Source organism: Sceloporus occidentalis, unplaced genomic scaffold, assembly GCF_023333645.1.
Source record: "Sceloporus occidentalis isolate IW3139 unplaced genomic scaffold, rSceOcc1.0.p SCAF_8, whole genome shotgun sequence".
NCBI lineage: Eukaryota > Metazoa > Chordata > Lepidosauria > Squamata > Phrynosomatidae > Sceloporus > Sceloporus occidentalis.
Window position 1 is genome coordinate 410,219 of NW_028316988.1, and position 20,672 is coordinate 430,890.

General features: G+C 48.6%; 2 protein-coding genes across 5 annotated transcripts in view; one reads left to right on the forward strand and one right to left on the reverse strand.

Annotated features, from left to right (window-relative positions):
* The window catches only part of LOC149307591 (endothelin-converting enzyme 1-like), a 31,294-nt gene that overhangs the window by 2,197 nt on the left and 8,425 nt on the right, over positions 1-20,672 (reverse strand). For 2 of the 3 annotated variants that reach the window (XM_089537282.1, XM_089537283.1), the window contains exons 2-15: positions 14,980-15,063; positions 12,076-12,217; positions 11,639-11,842; positions 8,054-8,178; positions 7,212-7,358; positions 6,454-6,519; positions 5,665-5,856; positions 3,793-3,935; positions 3,090-3,204; positions 2,085-2,195; positions 1,607-1,783; positions 1,313-1,416; positions 219-329; positions 50-117 (exon numbers count right to left, since the gene is read on the reverse strand). In XM_089537282.1, the coding sequence (XP_089393408.1) occupies positions 50-117; positions 219-329; positions 1,313-1,416; positions 1,607-1,783; positions 2,085-2,195; positions 3,090-3,204; positions 3,793-3,935; positions 5,665-5,856; positions 6,454-6,519; positions 7,212-7,358; positions 8,054-8,178; positions 11,639-11,842; positions 12,076-12,217; positions 14,980-15,063 (1,789 nt within the window). Of the gene's footprint in view, positions 1-49; positions 118-218; positions 330-1,312; positions 1,417-1,606; positions 1,784-2,084; positions 2,196-3,089; positions 3,205-3,792; positions 3,936-5,664; positions 5,857-6,453; positions 6,520-7,211; positions 7,359-8,053; positions 8,179-11,638; positions 11,843-12,075; positions 12,218-14,979; positions 15,397-20,672 lie in introns of those variants that run through there. The other variant, XM_089537281.1, reaches the window with a different exon arrangement.
* LOC149307592 (alkaline phosphatase, tissue-nonspecific isozyme-like) overlaps positions 3,132-20,672 on the forward strand; it is a 56,510-nt gene continuing 38,969 nt past the window's right edge. The window contains exons 1-2 of one of the 2 annotated variants that reach the window (XM_089537288.1): positions 3,132-3,219; positions 10,124-10,188. The gene's annotated coding sequence lies outside the window, so the exon portion shown is untranslated. Of the gene's footprint in view, positions 3,220-9,673; positions 9,775-10,123; positions 10,189-20,672 lie in introns of those variants that run through there. The other variant, XM_089537289.1, reaches the window with a different exon arrangement.

Here is a 20,672-nt window from a genome sequence, read left to right on the forward strand (position 1 = left end):
GCCAACCCTCTTGCTTGAATTTTGGGGAGACCGGGAAACGTCCCCTCACCTTGATCGTCAAAGGCGTGAGTCAATTCGTGGCCCACCACTACGCCGATCCCACCAAAATTGAGGGCCCTATAAAGGGGAAAAGAGAAGAAGAGCAAAGGTAAGGACGGGGTCTTTCTCCCCGAATGCTGAATATCTAGTGCCAGAAAAGCAGAGCATTACGTTCGTACTTGGGGGAATTTCGGGTGTAGAAGGGGGTCTGCAAGATCCCGGCTGGGAAGACGATTTCATTCTTAGTGGGGGAGTAATAGGCGTTCACCGTCGGAGGAGTCATGCTCCACCTGCAGAAAAAGGGAGAAAATGTGGTTACATGGATGTCAAAAGCAACCCCTGCAACACCACTCACAAGGAGGTCCTTCCTGGGCAGAGACCCTCAGTTTTTGTCTTTGCCTCCCCATCCCAAAAAACTGCCTCCCTCTGCCCCTATTCCAGATCCTCCTGCGGATATTAAAAGAGTTCACATGCGTAGTTTTTTTGTGGGTTTTTCAGGCTATGAGGCTGTGTTCTAGAAGAGTGTATTCCTTATTCCATAAGGAATAAAGTCTTCTAGAGCACAGCTTCATACCCCCAAAACCCAGAAAAGACTATGGATGACGGCCGTGAAAGCCTTCGACTTTCATGGATTTCACAACTGGTGTCCTTGCAATGATTGAACTTCCCACAAGGGGGCAGCAGAGGCTAAGGAACAGAAAAGGCATTGTCAGCAATGGAGTGGAAGCAGAAGCCTGGGGCTCCAGGGCTCCTTGATCCAGGGTTTTCACAGGGTTTTCTTGGGCAAGGAAGATGCAAAAGATGGCCACCATGGCCTTCTTCTGAGGCTGAGACAGTATGACTTGGCCAAAGTCACCCAGTTGGTTTGCACTGCTGAGTGAGGATTTGAACCCTGGACTCTCAGAGTCCTAGAACGAAAACTGACCTCTCCAAAAATACCCTCCTCTTGCTAAACTCCCATCAAATCTGGCCAATACCATCCTTATATCACTTCTCATTTACTCTGTTTTTGGAGAGTGCAGAGATGGACGTGTGTGTTTGTATTTAAAATATCTCTTAAATCAGATGGACTAAAGTCCAGGCTGATCTGGCCCCAACATGGCCCTCCTTGGCCAATGCCAGATGCCCTTCCGCCATGACACCCACATTTGGTGGCTTCCCAGCCGTTCTACAGACTTTCCCTTCCCATTAAGGGATTTAAACTATAATGTGTAATATATAGGTGAATGTATAAGTATATAAAAGGCAGGCACTTTGGCCGCTCCGGACTTACTGGTCGCGGTTGGGGGGTTTCCGGAGCTGGTCAGCAGCCACTCGGGCGGAAAAGTTGAGGAACTGCATGACGTTCTCGTAGTAGAGGTCGGGGACGGCGTCATACTGCCCAAAAGCAAGAATCACATCAGTTGAATTGGTTGGCCGCCCAGCGGGGCTGTCGTTCCCTCCCAACGCTTCCTTCCCTCCACTACTTGTATGGATCTGCTCTGGGTTTTACTCCAAACTTTGGAAAGAGAATATGCCTGTTAAAGTTCAGACCCCAAACCAGAGCATTTTCTTCCAAGCAACTCACGTCGTTGAAGACTTTGTCCAGCTCCTTGGGGTCCATGATGAACTTGGGGTACCCTATCATGTCGTAGATGGCGTCGGCCTTCTCCTTGGCTGATTTCCGGGTCTCTTCGTCCATCCAGCGGAGGCCGGCCAAACTCTCCTCAAAGGCTTTCTTGATCTCCGAAATCATCATTTCAGCCTGGCAGAGAAAGCAGGGTCATGAAAGCGGTCTGGCGCTCTTTTGGCAAGAGCAAGGACAGCCATAGCCAGGAGGAAGGGTGGTGCAGCAACAACCTTGGGATTTATAGTTTGCGGTGGCACTCTGGCCACCCCCAAACTGCAAACCCCAGGGGCAAAGTCTGACAAAACTTTCAGGGAAATAGAAAGCATAACTCAGGGGCATCACAGGAGGTGGCAAGGAGAGATGGCACCCTTGTCTTTAAGCCATGAGGGAAACTGAGGCAGGTGGGGAGGAAGGGAAGGGAGGGAAGGAGACTCACGGCGGCTTTGCTGTCTTCGGCGTAAGTGGCTCTGACAAACATGGCGCCCAGGGCAAAGCCGAGGTTGTTGTCTATGTCGCTGATGCAGTACTTCCAGCGAGGGAGGCAGGTCTGGAGGGGACAAGGGCACAGGTTTCCGTTTACCTTTAGGCAGGCATAACTCAAGGGCTTGAAAGAACAGCCGGACATTTGGGGAGGGGTTGGTCTTGGTTAGAAAATGGGGGTCTCAGTGTCTCTTGGGGGTCTGTGAGATGTGGCACAACCTTAGCACAAAATCTGCTCACTTGGTTTTGCCACGAAGGCTGCATCGACGCTGCAGAACGAATGCAGTTTTGACACCGCTTTAACTGCCCTGGCTCCACCCCACAGAACCCTGGGATTTGTTGTTCTGTGGGGCACCAGCACTCTTTGGTAGAGAAGGCTAGGGGCTTTGTAAAACCACAGATCCCAAGATTTCATAGGATGGAGCTTGTTGCTGTTGTTGTGCACCTTCAAGTTGTTTCCAGCTTATGGTGACTCTAAGACAAACCTATCCTAGGGTTTTCTTGGCAATTGCTTGACATTGCTATTAAGGATAAATTAACAGGTAGACTTCAGAGTTCAAAAAGGATTATGGAAGAGGAATGGTTTTGAAGAGGTATGGGATAAGCTTATAGAGTATGTTTTTAGAAGAAATAAAGGGAGTGTATGCCTCCACAAGAGACATTGCACTTTTGGAAAATGGATTAATTAAATGGTCCTGGGTGCACTTTGTCGTAGTGTTGAAAAGATTTCTGTATAACGTTTGATTTTTAAGTCTAATTAGGTGTTGTTTAATTGTAATAATTTTTTCTAAGTGGTGTCCAACTGCATTATTTCTACAGGGTCGGTGCACCCTCCAGCTCATGGCTAGCATTTCAATGGCTAGCATTTTGCAGCCTCAGCTGTTCCCGAGCCTGGCATCGTCCATCTTGTGTGGCCAGTGGTCCAGGACCGTGGGACCCGCTGCCCTCCATCTGCCCTCACCTTCTTGGACCCGTACATGACCTCCAGGAACTTCTCCTCCGCGTCTTGGAAACGCTCGTCCAGCAAGGCGGCCCCTTTCCTCACCAGCTGCCAGACCACGTAATTGTGCAAGATGCTGCGATCCCCAAAGGTGCGTGGAAAGACATTAATGTACTCATTAATTAATTGTTTCATTGACTCATATAACTTATAGCCCACTTTTCTCCAAATATGGAGCCCCAAACAAGCTTATGACACAAGTGAAAACAAAAAAGGCAAAACAATACGGTGGACCCCATGGGTACCCAAAGCCATGGCTGCTCAAGCCCCATTAAATGCAATAGGTTATTAATATTAATACTAATATTACAGTGGTCCCTTGGTATCTATTGGGGTTTGGTTCCAGGGCCCCGTGGATGCCAAAATCTGTGGATGCTTAAGTCCCATGAAATACAATGGAATAGTGAAATGGTGCAGAATTAAAGCAGTTTCATACCACTTTAACTGCCATGGCTCAATGCTATGGAACCCTGGAATCTGTTGTTTTGGGAGATATTTAGCCTTCTCTATCAGAGAGCTTTGGGGCTGCAGCTAAGGACAAATCCCAGGATGTTCACAGGATGGAGTCATGGCATGTAAAGCAGCGTCAAAGTGCATTAATTCTGCAGTGCAGATGCAGCCAAGGAAGGTCGAAAGCCTTGTCCTCGGACCCACCTACACTCACCGCGCGTCAGTGTTGAGGATGAGGTAGGAGACTTGTTCGAGGTATTCCTTGGCGTAGACCACCACCGGCTCCGACTCGTTGATCTCCACCGGGTAGAAGACGGCGTTCAGGAGGGGCATCCAGTCCACCGCAGGGGCCAGGCTCTTTGGGGAGGGGGCAAAATGGATTACAAGAGTTATTCTTGGTAAGTCAAGGCTGGCTTGGCAGCAAATTCTGCTCCAGCCTTAAAAGCAAGGATGTCTGCTTCATTATGCAAAGACTCCTTTGAATTGCTTCCAAAAATGTTGGATATCATAACCACCAGCATGAAGGCCAATTGGCTAGTCCTGTTCTTGCTTTACTTTTGTTGAATTGCAAATGAATAAATAAATGAAATTAAGAGGGGGAATTCTAAATGTTTTGAATTCCATCCAAGTGTGTTCAGAGGAGGGCTGCCAGGCGTCCCTTATTAAAAAGGAAAGTGTCCCTTATAGGACTAGGAAGTGTCCTTAACTATAAAGGATGTCGTCCCTTATTTTAGGGCAAAGACTCGGAGGCGTCCCTTATTATAAGCAATGTTCTTCATTTGAAGGCTGGAAAACTTGTCCCTTACAGGATTAGTGGTTGTCCCTTATTATAAGGGATGTTCCCTATTTTAAGGATGGAAAGCTTTTCCTTTTATAGAGACAAGATGCAAAACAAATTCCATATTTTGAGGATTTGGGGACAAGAAGAGGCCAAATTGCCAGAGTTCGCTGCCAATACAGAAAATTGTGAAATGATTAAAACAGATCCAGAGCTATTGACTCATGCCAAAAAAAGAAACCAAGAACGGATTTCCATAAAGAGAGAACATTTCTCACAATGGCCGATCCGGGTGTCCCCAAGTCTGAGGGAAACCAAGGGATGCTGGAAGCACAACTCCTTGGGAGGGTTGTGTGTGTCTCTATGGGTGTCTGTGCCTTCAAGGCGCCTCTGGACTTAAGGTGACCCCATGAATTTCTCACAGGGTTTTCTTAGGCAAGGGATCCTTTTGCCAGCTCCTTCTTCTGGAATGGAGCCTTCAGCACCTGGGATTCCTTGGCGGTCTCCCATCCAAATATTAACCAGGGATGCTTAGCTTCCAAGATCAGAAGGGATCTGGTGCCTTCAGGGCTGTAGTCCCTCCAAAAGTAACAACCCAGAGTTGTGCCAATATGAGACCAGTCAGACTGTTGGCTCTTGGCTGACATCCCTGGCTGGCTCCCTTCCCTTTCCCTTCCTTCCATTTTCTTTCCCTTCTCTTCTCTAATATGTCTGTTTTCCCTTCCCTTCCTTTGCCTTGCCTTGCCTTGCTGTTTTGTCCCAAGAGCGATGCTATGGACTTTGGGTGTAGTAAGGCCTCTGGCTCTCGGGAAGACAGCCAGAGCAAAAGACTTGTCCACACATTTCTTACGTTTCCAAAAGCTTTACTGGTTATAACACAAAAAACACAAAACTGATTTCTTTTTTTTCAATAGTCCTTCCTAAATACCTTGCTCTCTTCTTGGTGGATTCTATCTTTCTTCCTTTGTGGACTTAGCTTTTGGTCAAAGGAAAATACTCTCTTCTCCAGGTCTGACTTGGCTGAAATCTTACTACAGACTGAAACTTAGCTAGAGGGAGACAGTAAGAGACCCTGGGATTTCCCACAATCCTGGTCTTTCTTAAAGCTGTAGATCTCTATTTTCCCTTCTAAACTAATACATACAAAACCTAATATAATCTTAACTAAATGTATGTCTCAAGAGCATCAAAGATGCTCTGGAGGCATGACACTTGCCTTGCCTTGCCTTGCCTTGCCTTGCCTTGCCTGCCTTTCCTTCCTTCCTTCCTTCCTTCCTTCCTTCCTTCCTTCCTTCCTTCCTTCCTCACCTTCATCTCCCCGGCGGTGATCTTGTGGTAGATCTGCTCCTCGTCCCGGCGCTTCTCCAGGGGGGTGGAGATGTTGGCCAGGGTGGTCTCGAAATCCAGGAGCTCCTGCATCTGCCTCCGGGTGCCAGCCTCGTCCTGCCCGCCGACCAGCATCCCCAGCTCCACCATGAAGTCCAGGTACCCTGTCAGCACCTGGGACATGAGAGGAGGAGAAGGAGCAGGAGAGGGAGAGGAGGCCTTATTAAACCAGTTGGGGAAGGGGGCGTTTAAGAAACTGCCAGGCAAGACTTGACAAAACCAGCCACCTTGGGACAGCCATCTGACGGTCTTCACAAGGCAAAATCCACAGCTTTGCAAGGCTTTGCAAGGCTCAAGGCTGATTTGTGGAGAGATAAAATATACAGAATCAAAACCACCCCACAACCCTCCTGGGCTACATATTTAGAGTAAAGCCATTCCCTATGCAGGCACGTTTCTTCCTACATATTTGTGTCATTAGCTGTGCCAGGGCTCATTCCCTCCAAACGTCTCGCTAACTGTAATGTGTTTTGGCCGCGCCAGAGATGAAGCGACCCATTTGGGTTCTCAGAGAGAGGAAAGGATGGCGGCAGTCAGCCAAGAGTTAGGGGAAGCTGTAGGGATTCCTACACTCTTAGGACCCTTGGGTTCCCTTCCGGCTGTATGACTCTATGACTCTAGGTGAATAAGAGGAAGAGGAAGAAGAGGAGGTGATGCCTCCCGTTCTCATAAAAGCAGCAGAGTTTTAACACAAAGGAGTCCAGCGCTTACCTTCTCATTCTGTGTCTTATTGAGATAAAAATCTCTGGAAGGCAGGCCCAATCCTGGCTGGTCAATCTGGAGAGGAACATAGAAAAGGAATAAGCACACAGTAACACAATGCAAAGTGGTTTTGTCACAAGGCACCTTTTTGCTGCAGAAATGGAAGTCCATAAGCCTGGATCAACCCCAGTTCCTTTGGCTGCATCTCCACTGCAGAAATAATCCAGTCTGAAATCTGGCTTTTGCTGCCAAGGCTCAATGCTATGCAATACTGGGGTTTGTAGTTTATTGTGGCATCATAGCTCACCAAAACTACAGAATTCCATGCTCCATGCTATGAAAGTCCCCCAAATTTCCATGCTATGAATTTCCCAGAAAACTCCATGCTGTGAAAGTCCCACGATTCCACAGCATGGAGCCATGGCAGGCAAAGCGGTGTCACTCCATTAATTCTGCAGGGCAGATGCAGCCTTTACTTTGGGTTACAGCTGGATGGAGGCAAATCGGGAAGCTGTAGTTGAAGAAAAAGGAACAGTTTGGGAGCAGCCATCAAGAAGATCTGGGGCAGGCTGATAAAGGGGGATATGGGCTTCCAGATAGTCCGAGCCAAAGCCCTATAGATTTGGGGGGATTTGTTTGTGTAGGGAGATGCAGTCTTTCAGGCACAAATGCAATTTGCACAAATCTGACACATGCATAAAAGCACACACACAGAGAGAGAGAGAGGAGTGTGATGTTGTTCCTCCTTCCTCCTCTCCTTCTCCCACCTGGATGATGTTGCAGCTGGAGTTCTTGGAGTCGGCGTTCACATATAGGGCAAAGAAGGGGGAGACGTGGTGGTGGGCCATTGCCTCCAGAAGGGTCTTGTTGAAGTCGGACCCCTCCCAGGGACCGCTGATATTCCAGCCCCCAAGCTGTGAGAGGAAGAGGAAAAGGAAAAGGGGGAGTGAGGAAGCCACAGATAAAACTGCACACCGCGCATCACCCAAAACCCCACAGTTGCAGAATAAAAGGGACCAGAGGAACCCAGAGACACCCAACAATAACGCACATTCATTTCAGTATTGCAAAGGGGTCTTCTTGTGGTCGACTTATGGTGACCCAAAGGACAGTTAGAGTTATATTCAGCAATTGCTCTCCTCTTGTTTTGCTGCGGGGAATTTTGTTGTGGGGAATTTTGAGAATATCTTGACCAACTGCCGAAATCTTGGGTGGACCGTAATAAACTATGACTGACTGACCGGCTGACCTAAAGGCAACCACTCCTAGGGCTTGCTTGGACAGGGACAGGTGGACCTCCTGTTCATCTCCAGCTAGAGCATCCTTTTTTTGGAGACACCCAGAGAAGGAGACCATTGGCTTCCTCTCCAGACAACCGTTTCCATCGCCCAGCTGCTCTCACCGCCAAGACGTTCCTTCTGACGTTCAATGGAAATCCACCTTCCTCTGACCTAAAGCCACCAGACCTGGTCCTAGCTTCTGGGGCAGCAGAGGATCTGCCTTGAACCGCACTCGTCTCTGACAAGGATGTCTTTGGGGTTAATTGCAAGAGACTTCATGACGAAGGAGGAAACAGGGCTCCTGTTTGGGAAAGGCTTTGCTGGCGTACCTTCTGGATGCGGTCCTTGAGGGGCTTGGCCTTCAGCTCCTCGATCTTGGTCTCGTTCATGCAGGACTGGTAGTAGCGCTGGACCTTGCGCTCGGCCTCGCTGGACACGTTGGCCGTGGCGTTCTCTAGGAAGGAAAAGGGGACAAAGCAGTTGAGCCCAGGCTGCGTTTCTCAAAGGCCTCCTCCCTGCCTTTCGTTAGCTTTGGACTGCCACTCCCAGAACCCTCTCCGTCCTTTAAGAGCAAATGACTTTGACACTTTGGAGTCGAGCGCAAACAGGTTTTGCATTTTAAATTCAGTTTAAGTTCAACTAAGCTGAGGCTGAAGGAGGAAGATGGGAGGAGGAGAGAGAAAACGGTTGCAATGGCTTTCGTGCCGCTCTTCAGCTTCTCCCATCGCAACAAAGGACAAGGGACCATCAAATGGAGGACATTCAAGGACAATGTTGCGCATTACCAAAGAAAAGCTAAAAACAGTCCTATAAATATAAATCCATGCTTCTTATGTCATGCTCAAAATGCTCCTGGACCGGAGGGTGAAATGTAGGGCATGTCCTGGGAAAGGAGGACGGACAGAAGACGAGGGCAGGAGGGGCGTCTTTTGTCCTGCAGGAGGGAGGCCAAAAAGAAGGAAGCCGGAGGCGGAGGGAAAAGGCCACACGCACAAATACACAAACACACACACAACCAGCACCGCAGGGAAACCCAACAGAGTCTGCTTGTCTGGGCTGGAAAAATGGAGAGATAAGGTGAACAAAAGGCCCTTGGCCCCAAGGGAGAGGGCTGGCAGGGAAAGCAACACCAGCGGGGATGGCGGGTGTGTTTGTGTGTGTGTCTTTGTGTGTGTGCACAGATGCATTTTGTGTAGCCATTCCTCTCCAAAGGGAAGCAGGGTAGCTGGACCCAGGGGCCTTGGGAGAATTAAAGGGAGGCCAGGGTGGTTCCCTCTCTATGGCCGCCTTCTCACCAGCGAGTAAAGGCCATTTTTAAAAAGCAGCCCAGTTCTGTGGTCAGTTGGACCTTGACCACAGAGTTGCCCTGGAGGACCTAGAGATCCCTAGAGAGGCGTCCTCTCAGGTAAAAACATGGTGGGTTTTGTTATTTGCGCTTTCCCCATATCCACGGGGGGGGCCTTGTGCCCCTGTCCCTGGCCAATATGGAGGGAGAAGGGTACAGCCTTCTTCCACCTTCTTCCTCCTCTCTACAGAAGGAAGGAGAGACGAGGGAAGAAAGAAAGAAAGTGTAAAGACTTGGAGAAGATATCTTTGTATGTCTATGTAGATGTACTGAATAGTTTCTATTGCTTTTAATACGCGTCTAGTAGTGTGTTTCGTATGTGTGTCTGCATTTGCATCCTCTTAAAAGTTGTGTTGTTTTGAAATTAATAAAGCTTATGTTAAAAAAAGCAGTTTGGAAAGTGGCCTTGCTCCTTAGGGAAAGAGGCCTTTCACCAGGTTGGCTTAGTTTTCATGAGGACGGCCCATATTCCTTCTCCTTTGCGGTCTCTGCAAACATGCGCAAGTGGGCCATTCTGCATAGAGCCCTCCGGAACCTTCTAGAACGCTGAGAAGCGTTTTGGCAGAAGCCCCGCCCACTTCCCCAACTGCCTTTCGGCCATCTTTGGTTCCTTTTATCTGCTGCAGAAGCAGCATCTTCAAGAGGAACTCTTCAGAGACCCATTTCCCTGACAGACCTTAACACTGATCGCTCTGCGCTTTGGGGGTATTCCTTTCTAACGCCGTCCTCCATATTTCAAGAGCAGCGCTGCGGTTTCTCTGAGAGAACCGCGCACTTAAATAACACAACGGACGTAATGTGCAACGTCCTGCACCCTTTCCCAGCTTATTTCTGCTTACGCTCCTTGCTTCTCCCTCCATCTATTTCCTAGCCTTCTGTGAATCTGTTTGTTTGTTTGTTGCGTATGGGAAGGTTGTGGATAAAGACAGTGAGTCCCTATATTGGGAGAAAGGCAGCATATCAGAAAGTAACATAATTCTGTGAATAATGCCTATTGCCTGAATTTCCGAATAAAGCCTGAATTGTTTCATTCTTTCTATGCCTATTTTCACAGCTCTCGCGGCGTCCGGCGTGCGCCGCTTCTTCCCAGCGGATGACGTGGGTTTCGGCAGAATGTAGGTAAGTGTCATTCCTGTGTTTATTCCAAAAACATTTAGGAAGCAAAGTTGGATCCATGTGTAAAACCAATCTGTCCTGTTTGAAACTACATAAACGTGTGTTAATGGATAGTGCAGCCAATTCTGAAACCCGTCTAGCAGATGTTATGGCCATTAAGAAAGTGACCTGGGAAGACAAACACTGCAAACTTGCCTTCTTTAAAGGTTCAAATGCATCTTTTGTTAAAGCATTTAATACCAGATTTAGAGGCCAAGTAGAAAATCTATGTAAAGTTGGGTAACTTGACAAATTTGCTCCACATATAAATCCTTTAATGTGTTCATTTGCCGACAAGGGAATACTGTACGCTGGCATCGGTCGTGATTTCCACTTGTGAGCCTGTGTGCAACAGGATCCCTTTGCCCAGGTTCTTGTCTATAGCCCACCATTTTGCCAGAACTTTTAAATGTGTTGGTATTGTCACTGTATACTTGCGTTGCGTTCCAATCGCTCTCTGATGTGGTAGAAGATATTCCTATAGTCCCTGGTATGGTATCTCCCCTAAGGCACTAGTTTGATATCGTCAAGCCCATCATGCCTGCCAGCCACATCACCAGTTTATAACCGGTGCCTTACATTGCTACAAGTCTATTGCCATTCAGGTTGGTGTGCATTTATAGATGAGAGAGCGTTTGTATACCATACCTTCTGGTTTTGGTATTTGCCTGCTATTGCTATAGCCACTTACAGTGGCCAGCTTCTTCTGCTCTCATGCTTGCTGGATAGCTTTTGCATTAATCTCCATTGCCAACAGACCTGTGCTGCCTTGGTTAGAGGTTTTCCCCTTGACTTTAGTTCTTCACCTGCTACTTAGTTCATTGCTAAACATTACATTGCTTTAACTGCTACAGCTACTGTTCTTGCTCTTGCCATACTCTTTCTTTGTCCTGGTACTCTCAGGTGCTATCCTCCAGAGTTACTCCTTTCTCACTCATCTCCAGAGTACAGATGGCAGCTACCTACAAAGGGCCTTTGTCATCAAGGTTTACCAACAGTCTGTGCAACATAAGGGTTTGCAGGCAAGACTGTTTTTTCTGCCGCTGTGCATGTTCTCACCTGCATTGTTGACTGTTTCCACTACTTTTCAGCATTGGACTTTGGCTTTACATGAGCAGGACTGTTCCTCCCCATGTTTACATGCCCTTGAGCTTGGTTTCATAAATGGTGATTCTGTTTGGGAGCAGTGTGCCTTTCTTGTGTGGCATGGCACTCCCTCCTCCGCTGACCAAAGCATGCCAGAAACTGCCATGCTGGGTGGGATGCAGGGACCCTGGGATGGGTCCCAGGATTCTGGGCGCTGCATTCCAAGGAGAAGCGACTTTTCCAAGCAGAACAGGGAGCCCTGCCTGGAATGGCTACCCAGCCCTGGCCCAGACCTGGTTTCCATCCATCCGTCCATCTGTCTACTCACCCAGGAGGTGCTTAAGGGTGGCCTGGTTGTGTTCCCAGAGCTTGTTGAAGGTGCCCCAGCGGGAATGGCCGTCGGGGATGGGGTTTGCCTTGATCCATCCTCCGCAGGCGTAGCCAAAGAAGTCCTCACAGGGATCCACCGAACGGTCCAGGGAGCTCAGGATGGAGCTGGTCACTGTGATGCAGGCTTCGGTCAGACATGGCCCTGGGGAGAAAGAGTGCAATGGAAGGGGTGAGTTGGGGATGATGGAGATGCCACCACACAGACGCCACTATAAAAGAAAGAGAGCTTTCAAATTAGTTGGCCCTCTTCCTGTCCATTTTCTTCCCTGTCCAGCTTTCACAAACATACACAGAAATGGGTTAAAGAGTGTGCAAATAAAGATGGCAGGGGTTAGATGGACATGACTCAGAGCGAGCTCAGGCTAATGGACTCACTGGATCGGTACTGGAAGAAGAGGGCCAGGCTGCAGGCCAGGAGGCTGACCAACAGGACCGCCGTCAACGCCAGGAGCCGCTTCTCGGTCTGCGTCCGCTGCGACCAGCAGTTCTTGCCACTCGCCGGCCCTCGGAAATTCACCTGCGGAAGGGAGGAACAAGGAGAGAGGAAGACTGAAAAACCCAGGATGTCAAAGGAAGGCAGTCACAGAATCAAGAAAGGGATCCCAAAAGGTTATGGCCATGCAAGAATACAATAAGGACTCCCAAAAGATGCCCACCGCTCTCTTACACTGTCAAACATCTGGCTCCTGCTTCTGTATGGCATCCCTTCAGATACCTGTGAAAGGTATCTCTCAATATGGGACTGCAATTCCCATGATCTTCAGCCAGCGAGACCCATGGCGGGGGATGATGGGAGCTGAAGGCCAAGGCACAACACCCGGGGAGCCACAGAGAAGGATGGAAAAAGGCTATCAGAACTTGGTTCAGTGGAAAGGACATTGGCCATGACTCATCTTGACGGAGAAAGGAATTTGCCAATGCTCAGGAAATCCTGACAGGAACAATAGAGGCGCTTGCTTCATGCTTCTTTGGTTAAAGAGTCCTCTCTGCAGAAATACACTTTTCCCCCTGATCTTTTTTTTAAATACATGTTTTTAAGTAGAAGACATTTCCTGTAAGGAAAAATGTATTTTGCATGGAATACACTCTTGTCTGCCCAGGGAAATGTGTTTTGTGCACAGAAGAAAAACATGTTTTCTATGCAGAAAAAACACAAGTATTTATGTGCAAATACCTCAAGAAATCAGAAGAAGACTTGGAAGGGCAGCTATGAAGGAATGAGGGAGTTTATTAAGTCGTAGTATCCTACATACTGAAGTTAGGAATTGTCCATGCCATTATATGTCCTATTTCTATCTATGGTGGTGAAATCTGGACAGGGAAGAAAGTGGAGAGGAAGAGAACCGACCCATTTGAAATCTGGTGCTTGAGGAGGGTTTTGCAGATAGAAAGACAGAAATAAATGGGTCCTGGATGAAACGGAGCCAGACCAACTCTGGCCTCTGCTGCCAGTAAAAATCGGAAGGGAATTTAGGGTCTGAAACAAATCAAGAGGGAAGTTCCTGGCTCCTTCCCAGAAAGCCTTCGGATTCAAAAACCCATTAATTTTGATCCTGCTCCGGCCCCATTGGGGCTATTTGGGTTCCTAGCCGTTCATTCATGTCGCTTTCCCAAAATCACTCATCCTGCCATTCCCAGTTTTTCAGCTTTGGCTTCATTCAGAGTCCAACTATTGTCACATTAGCTCCTCTGCTGTGTATATTTGACACCAGGTTGCAAACTCAGGGCATTACATAAATACTTAGTTTTCAAGAGGAAGAGCGAGTGTTTTTTTAGCATCCCGGCTAGGCTTGGCCCTGGGTCCAAAACGGAAAAACTAAGACCAGCCAAGAGGCTGAATCACAAAAGGCACCTGGGAACAAACAGCTCCCTTCTTCTTTATCAAAGGAGGAGTCTGGGTTGCCTTTTTGCATCTTTGCTTGAAGGAGGAGGAAGAATTAAATAAGTGCTCCTTTTTTCCATAGGGGATAAAGGTTGGGTTGCAAGAGAGAGGACTGGGCCAGCAAGGCAAACATCGAAGTGGTGGAAAACAAGTTTTCCTAGCAAAGGCACTACGAGAAACAAAAGAAGGAGAAAGGGGGAAAGGAGATGGATGTATAACTGGGTCCTTCTTTGGAGGTCTTTCAACAGGGGTTGGATGGGCATCTTTCAGGAATGCATGGCAGGTGGTTCGATTGCATGGTCCTTGGGAACCCCTTCCAGCGCTAAGGCTTTATGAGTCTCTTTTTAGTGACTTTGTGCCATTTGACAAGAACAGGTTGTGAGTCTCTCTCTCTCTCTTTCCCACTGTTCAAGAACCAGCAAATAATTCTTTCCAGCACAACCAGCGCATCTGTTCCCAGTCAGGGAGGGATTGACAGTTGGGCTGTTTGCACCAGATTGCCCTCTGAGTCTTCAATGCAGCAGCAGCAGCAGCAGCAGCAGGGCAGAGGACCAAAGAGGAGGTAGCACACAAACACACAGAGAGACACACAAGGGCCCTGAGAAAGCCTGGCATTTGGCTCAGGAGCCAAGGAGTCCTGTCTGACTTTGCAACAAGTTGTCCCCAGCTTGCATTCCCTGCACAAGAGATGTCTTTATACAATGCCTGGTCCGCGCTCTCTCTCTGCGTCTGTCTCCACAGAGTTACACTCAGCTCTGGTTTTTTAAAATGTTTTATTTCTAACCCTCTCATGCTGGAAGGGGACATTATTATATCTCCTCAAGAGGCACACATTTTGGTTGAAGAACCCACCCAGAACCAGACCAAGAATGGAGAAGGTTCCTCAACGCTGTCAGCTGGACCAACGAAACCTTCCCAGTCATTCCCTGCATGCAGAGGTTTTGCTTTTAAGGAGCAGAAGACAAACATATAGCTTTTTTGCCCCTGGAATTAAGCTTTTGAAAAATCCCATCCAGTGTAACATATTGCCACTTTTGGGAAATCTGGGATTCAGCAAAACAAAAATCATAACACTGGAGATATCAAACTTTGCAGAGGCCTTTCCAAAGACTGGAAGAAAGAGGGATGCCTTCCTTCCAGAGCTGGGGGAAGTTGCTTTTTCTAGGACCATGCCTTCCAAAACACCTTCCATAAGTGGAACATGATCAGTGCATCTGAGGAAGTAGACTTAAGTCCAGGAAAGCTCATGCTGCCAACTTCTTTCATTCAGTCTCAAAGGTGCTACAAGATTTTGCTACATACTGGAACATGGTCATAAAACTCTTGCTTCTGCTGACCTCTCCTCTAGGTCATTCAAAACTGGAGGACCCCTCCCATGCTCCAAGGACCCCGCTTACCTGGATCCCATTGGGATAGACATCTCCCTCCATGGCGTCCACCAGCTCCTCCTCGTCCAGGGTTGCCCTCTTGTAGGTCGACATCTGGAAGGCCAAATGCAGGACAGACTCCCTCAGCATCTCCATCGTGCCACAAAACGGATCCCCACCACACCGGACCCACAGATTGCCGGAAAGCAGGGGTCAGCTCAGCTCCGCAAGGCAGGCGTTCACAGACCCAGCAACCATCCTGCCCATGATGTGCCAGGCCAGGCCCTCACTGGAGCATCACCAGTTCAACCAGTGGAATGAATGGGAAGAGGCCAGCCTTCCCCTTCCTCTCTGGGGAAGCCACAAAAAGGGGCCAGATAAGAGGGGAAGGAGGAGGAGGAGGGAGGTTTCGGCACGACAAGGCCAGGCATCTGGGTTGCGTGTTCTCCCAGCGCAAGCCTGAGCAGACTCTGCGACCTAAAAGTTACTAAACAATGACACAAAAGGGGGTCTGCCAAAAGCCCTTCCAACCCTCTCTGTCCCCCGCTCTTTCAGGGAAGATGCTGGAGTGGGAGAGAGAGAGGGATTGAGAGAAAGAAAGAGGGAGAGAGTGAGGCAGCTTATGCAACCCTCTTCTTAGCCTTAAGTAAACTTTCCCTTGTTGCAAGGGTTGTCGCTCTGAGCCATCCAAACAACACACACACACACACACACACACACACACACACACACACACAGAGTCCCGCTCCTTGCCACATTTCTGTGGAAAGCAGAAGCAGCACGAGGTGATTTCCACTTTCCCCAAACGGAAAGGGCTGGCAAAGGAGGAAAGGAAACGCAAGCAAGAAAACAGGAAAGAGGACAAAGGGGCAGACGGAGACCCAGGCGGCGGAGGCGGCAGCGTTGGCATTTGCAAGGCTCCATTCCTGGGCAAGAACATCCAGGCCCTATCATCCACAGTGGCGGCTCCGGACCATCCATCACCGGCCTTCCCATCCTCTTCCTTTCTGGGGCCTTGGCAAGATAGGAGCAAGGCTTCCGAGATAGTATTTTTTCTGCCAGGAGGGCAGCAAGACCACTCACCCTCCCTCTTCCTCTTTGGTGTCAATGAGAAGAAGGCTGGCATTGGCGGCAAAGACATTTGGCGAGTCGCAAAGCCACTTGGATTCAGCTTGAGCTGTTCCTTTCTTTACCTTTTAATGGCATTTAATCTTTTAAAGTGGACTTTTAAACTGTTGGCTGCCTTCAGTCCCAATTTGAAAGAAAGCTGGGAAATCAATCAATCAATCAATCAATGAAGTGGCATGGAGGAATAGAGGAGACCCAACAAAAACCAAACTGGGGGAGTTTACTCCCCCAAAGTGGTCCTGGGGATGCACACAAGCCACAGGCTACATTTCAGCCACCGCTGAGGACACACAGATGATATTTATTTCATCCATAAACAAGCAAATTTTGCATTGCAGCAGAGGCAGAAACGCCACAGTTTGGAATCCAGACGTTTGTGGCGCTTTCGCAGGGCTCTCAGTTTGGGCAAGTGCAATAGTAACCCGTTGCACAGAGCTGGGGAAAGTTCCTATCTCCAGACTATTATATATAGCTATACCTTTTAAGTCAGTCCTTTGAGGCCCAACCGATATCATAGAAGACCCACAGATAGGCATGGTTTTCAATTTCCCATAAAGATACGCAGTTTTCATTGGACTTGTTTTAACCCGTTGCGTTGCGTTGGATGCTTTCAGTCTGCTATACATTATCTTTGACGGTTCCAAATTGATTTTGCTCTCAACCTTTAGACTGAGGGCGGAACCTAAATAATTGAATAACTGGAACTAAACGGTCTAGAGATGGGTTTCCCAGCCCTGCGATGATCTGGCCGGCTGCCTCTGCTTCCGTGCAAAAGGGAGGCCTTCCCTCCCTGGGCCTCTGGCTCCTCTTCAGAAGGGATTATCATCCATCCTTCCTCCTTCCTGGCCTGGGACTGGTGTGGGTCCTGGCTCCCAAAAAGACCCCCATCCCACCATGGATCTGCCTTGGGGAACAGGGGAGGCTGCCTGAAAGTGGGCCAGAAGACCCCTGGCATCCCCCCCAGACCCACTGAATGGCAGCAGCCAGGCATCTGCAGGGTTTGGGGCAGGATCCTCTCCTCTCCTGGAGACTGGATCTGGGATATTTCACGCAGGAAGCTTGGCTTTAGCCTTATCCTTTTAACCGTCAGCTCTTGGGAACAGTTATGCATGCTCTTTTGGGGGAGAAATAGTACCCAGAGCCTATGGCTAAGGAGTTCTGGGAGCCGCAGTCCAAAAAAGCAGTTTTGCAGAGGCTGCCCCCACACTGCAGCAATAATGCAGTCTGACACTGCTTTCACAGCCATGGCTCATTGCTATGGAACCCTGGGATTTAGAAGTATATAAGTACAGTATATGTATACTGTATAAATATATGTATATAAAGCATACACATATATATTTATATGTATAAGCTGCCCTATAAACAGACCTGCGGTGCAGAAGTAATCCAGTCTGGCACCGTTTTGACTGCTATGGCCCATTGGTATTGATTTTTGGGATTTCTAGTCGTGTGAACTATTTACCCTTCTCTTTCTGAGAGCTCTGGTGCCAATGCAGATGACAAATCCCAGGTTTCCATAGCATGGAGCCATGGCAGTTAAAGCGGTATCAAACTGTGTTAATCCTGCAGTGTGGAAGCAGCCATAGATCCCACTTCCCAATGCACCCAACGCAGAAAGCCACCCGCCTTCCAGGCTGGGAGAGTTATCTTTGGCAATCCTTTCTCTCTCTCTCCGGACGCTGCTGCATTTTTAATGCGGTGCCTCAGGCATAAGAAATCCAAAACAAAACCAGTTTCCTTCCAACAAAGAGAAGCCTGGATCTCCGCAGCTTGGCTCAGCGACTGGTGCCAGAGAGCCGCTTTCAGATCCCACAACCAGACCAAGGTGAACGAAATCACTCCTGGCCAAGACCTTGGGAATCATGCCTGGACTCCCTAGTAGACCACAACTCCCAGAATGCCCCCATCCAGCATGGGAGGATTCTGGGAATTATAATCCCAGGAAACAAGCAAGCATCCCGGGGTCTGAAATGGGGACACAGTCAGCCTTCTATACCCAGGGGTTTTTTTATCCACTGATTCAACCATCCGCGGCTTCAGAATATTGGAAAAGAATACAAATTCCAAAAGTGAACCTTGCTTTTACCATTTTACTACCCCGTTGTAGTGGGTTTTCTGTAGTGTTATGGCATGTTGTACCCCACCTCGAGACTTGAGAGGCAAGAAAGGAAGAAAATGTATTATTATTATCATTGTTGTTATTATTTCATGGGACTTGAGCATCCAGAGATTTTGGTATCCACAGGGGATCCTGGAACCAAACCCAGAAGATACCAAGGGCCCACTGTATTCCTTCTGTTCCTCTAGAAAATACTTTTTAAAAGCTCTCTCCTCTTGCAATTCTGGTTTCCATGCCAGGCCCTCCTCCTTTGGGGTTAAACCCCTAGCCCTGCAGCCCTGTTTTGCGTGGCTTGGAGGCTTTGGTCCTGCAAAGCTCTTTCCCCGGAGGAGAGTGCCCTTTCTTCCCATGAGTGTCCGGTTACTTCTCCAAGGCCGATGGGTGCCCTGGAGATCCTGTTACAGGACAAACAAGCAAGGAATGCCAGCTACACGAAGCCGAGAGAGAGCCAAAGAGAGAGGCCTGACCACTCTTGCACCAGGCACGCCATCTCTCCCAGTTTGGCAGAGACGCTCCCAGTTAATCCTCTCCCCTTCCCAGTTTCTCAGCTGCTTTCGAATGCCCCGGTTTCCTTCTCCTCCTCCCACTTGGTCCCCTCCATCCTTGGCTTTCTTCGGTTGCTGCAATCAATGTGCAAAAGTTGTTTGCAGGTCCAAAACACACTGCAGAAATAATCCGGTTTAACTGCCCAGGCTCAATGCTAGGGAATCCTGGGAACTGTAGTTTTGTGAGACATTTAGACAACCCTGGTGCCACAATAAACTCCAGTTCCCTCCCAGGATTATTTCTGCAGTGTGTTTTTGGACTTATATTTCCGGGACAATAAAAGGTAAGTTATGCTGCTAGAAATGAACTTTGGCTGTTATTTTGGTGGCTGAGAAAGAAAATGGAGACTGGAAAGAGGCCTCAGTGGTAATGGTTGCTAAAGCAGTGTCCAACTGGATTATTTCTGCGGTGCGGATGCTCTCTCGCCCACATCGCATGGCCTCCCGCTCGCCAGGCAAGCTAAATTTAGCGTTCCCAATAACATCAGCGCCTTCTCATCCCTCGCTTCAAATGTAAACATCGGAAGGGAGATGCTTGCTGTGGAATCGCCACCTAAAAGTACCTTAAGCAAGATTTCCAGTCCAAATAACCTCCACATAAAGCTTAGGAAGCAAAAGCATTGGAGTTCATTACGCTTCCAAAGTCAGGCACTGGCATCCACTTGGCTCCCAAATTCAACAATTGACGCAAAGACCTCTCCAACCCCAGAATTCCATAGCCTTGAGCCAGGATGCTGAAAAGCGGTGCCAAACCGGGTTATTCCTGCAGTGTGCATACAGCCATAGAGCAGCTTTTTCTCACATCCTCCTGAAGCGGAGGAAGCTGTTTCCATTTCACAAAGCCGAGGGGAGGCCCTTTGCCCACGCTTTCCCAGACATCCAGCCTCATAAAAACAGAAAGCGAGAGCAGCCCCGCAAGCAAATGAAAAAAAGTGGCCTTTGGAGACAGAATGGGTTTTATTCTCCAGGGCAGTTCCTGGCTTTGTTTTTCCTCCTGCCCCAGATCCCAAAGAATGAGGGGAAGTCGCTTTGTGCCCCGAAGCCCGGTTGTGCTGCGGCCGACCAACACAGACGCAAGGCGAGGTCAGGCCAGGAATGCAGAGGTCAGGCTGCCCATATCCTCTTCCACATCCCCCTCCAAAGGGTCCGAAAACAAGGCCCAACATGGCATGCCTTTTAAACTGTTCCAAATGCATCTCTTACTGTTTCCATTGGACTGAATCCTAGAGTTGGAAGGGGTCCCAAAGGCCATAAAGTCCAGCTGCCTACTTCCCAGCAAAGGAGCTGTCCACCCGCTTTTGGGGAAGGAGACCCTGCCACCTTCTTGAGTCTTTGGCTGAACCTCTTTTACCATCAAGATGTTCCTTCTAAGGTCCAATTGAAATCTTTGGTTTTTGTTCTTCGCTGCCTTCAAGTCGACCCCTTCTCTGAACCAACTTGCTCCAACTTGTCTGCATCCTTCCTAAAACCAAGCACCCAGAACTGAACACAGGACTCCAGATGGGGCCTGGCTAGTCCACAATACAGACCTGGAAACTATGGCTCTGTTAATGCAGGCTAAAATATGACTTGCCTCCTTTCCTGTGTGTGTTCTTGCAATGTGAGCTGCTATCGGCATTTGTTTGAATTTTGTGACAAGAAGCAAAGCAGCAGGAGATACGCTGGAGCACACAGACTCAAAGACAACGTTATTAAATATGGAGACCTACAAACGGGGAAAGGAAACAAATGTGATTCCAGTAATGAGAAGTGCTTTGGGACTGAGAAAACACCTGCAGGAAATTGCTACGGATGGGATTGCAAGACCACAACTGCAAAAAAGCGACAAGGCTTGGGATCAGGGATGGTCCAAAACCAGTCAGAAACGCCTGCTAGACTGGGAAACCAGGATGAGGATGACACCGGGATACTCAAAATGGAGGGCATTT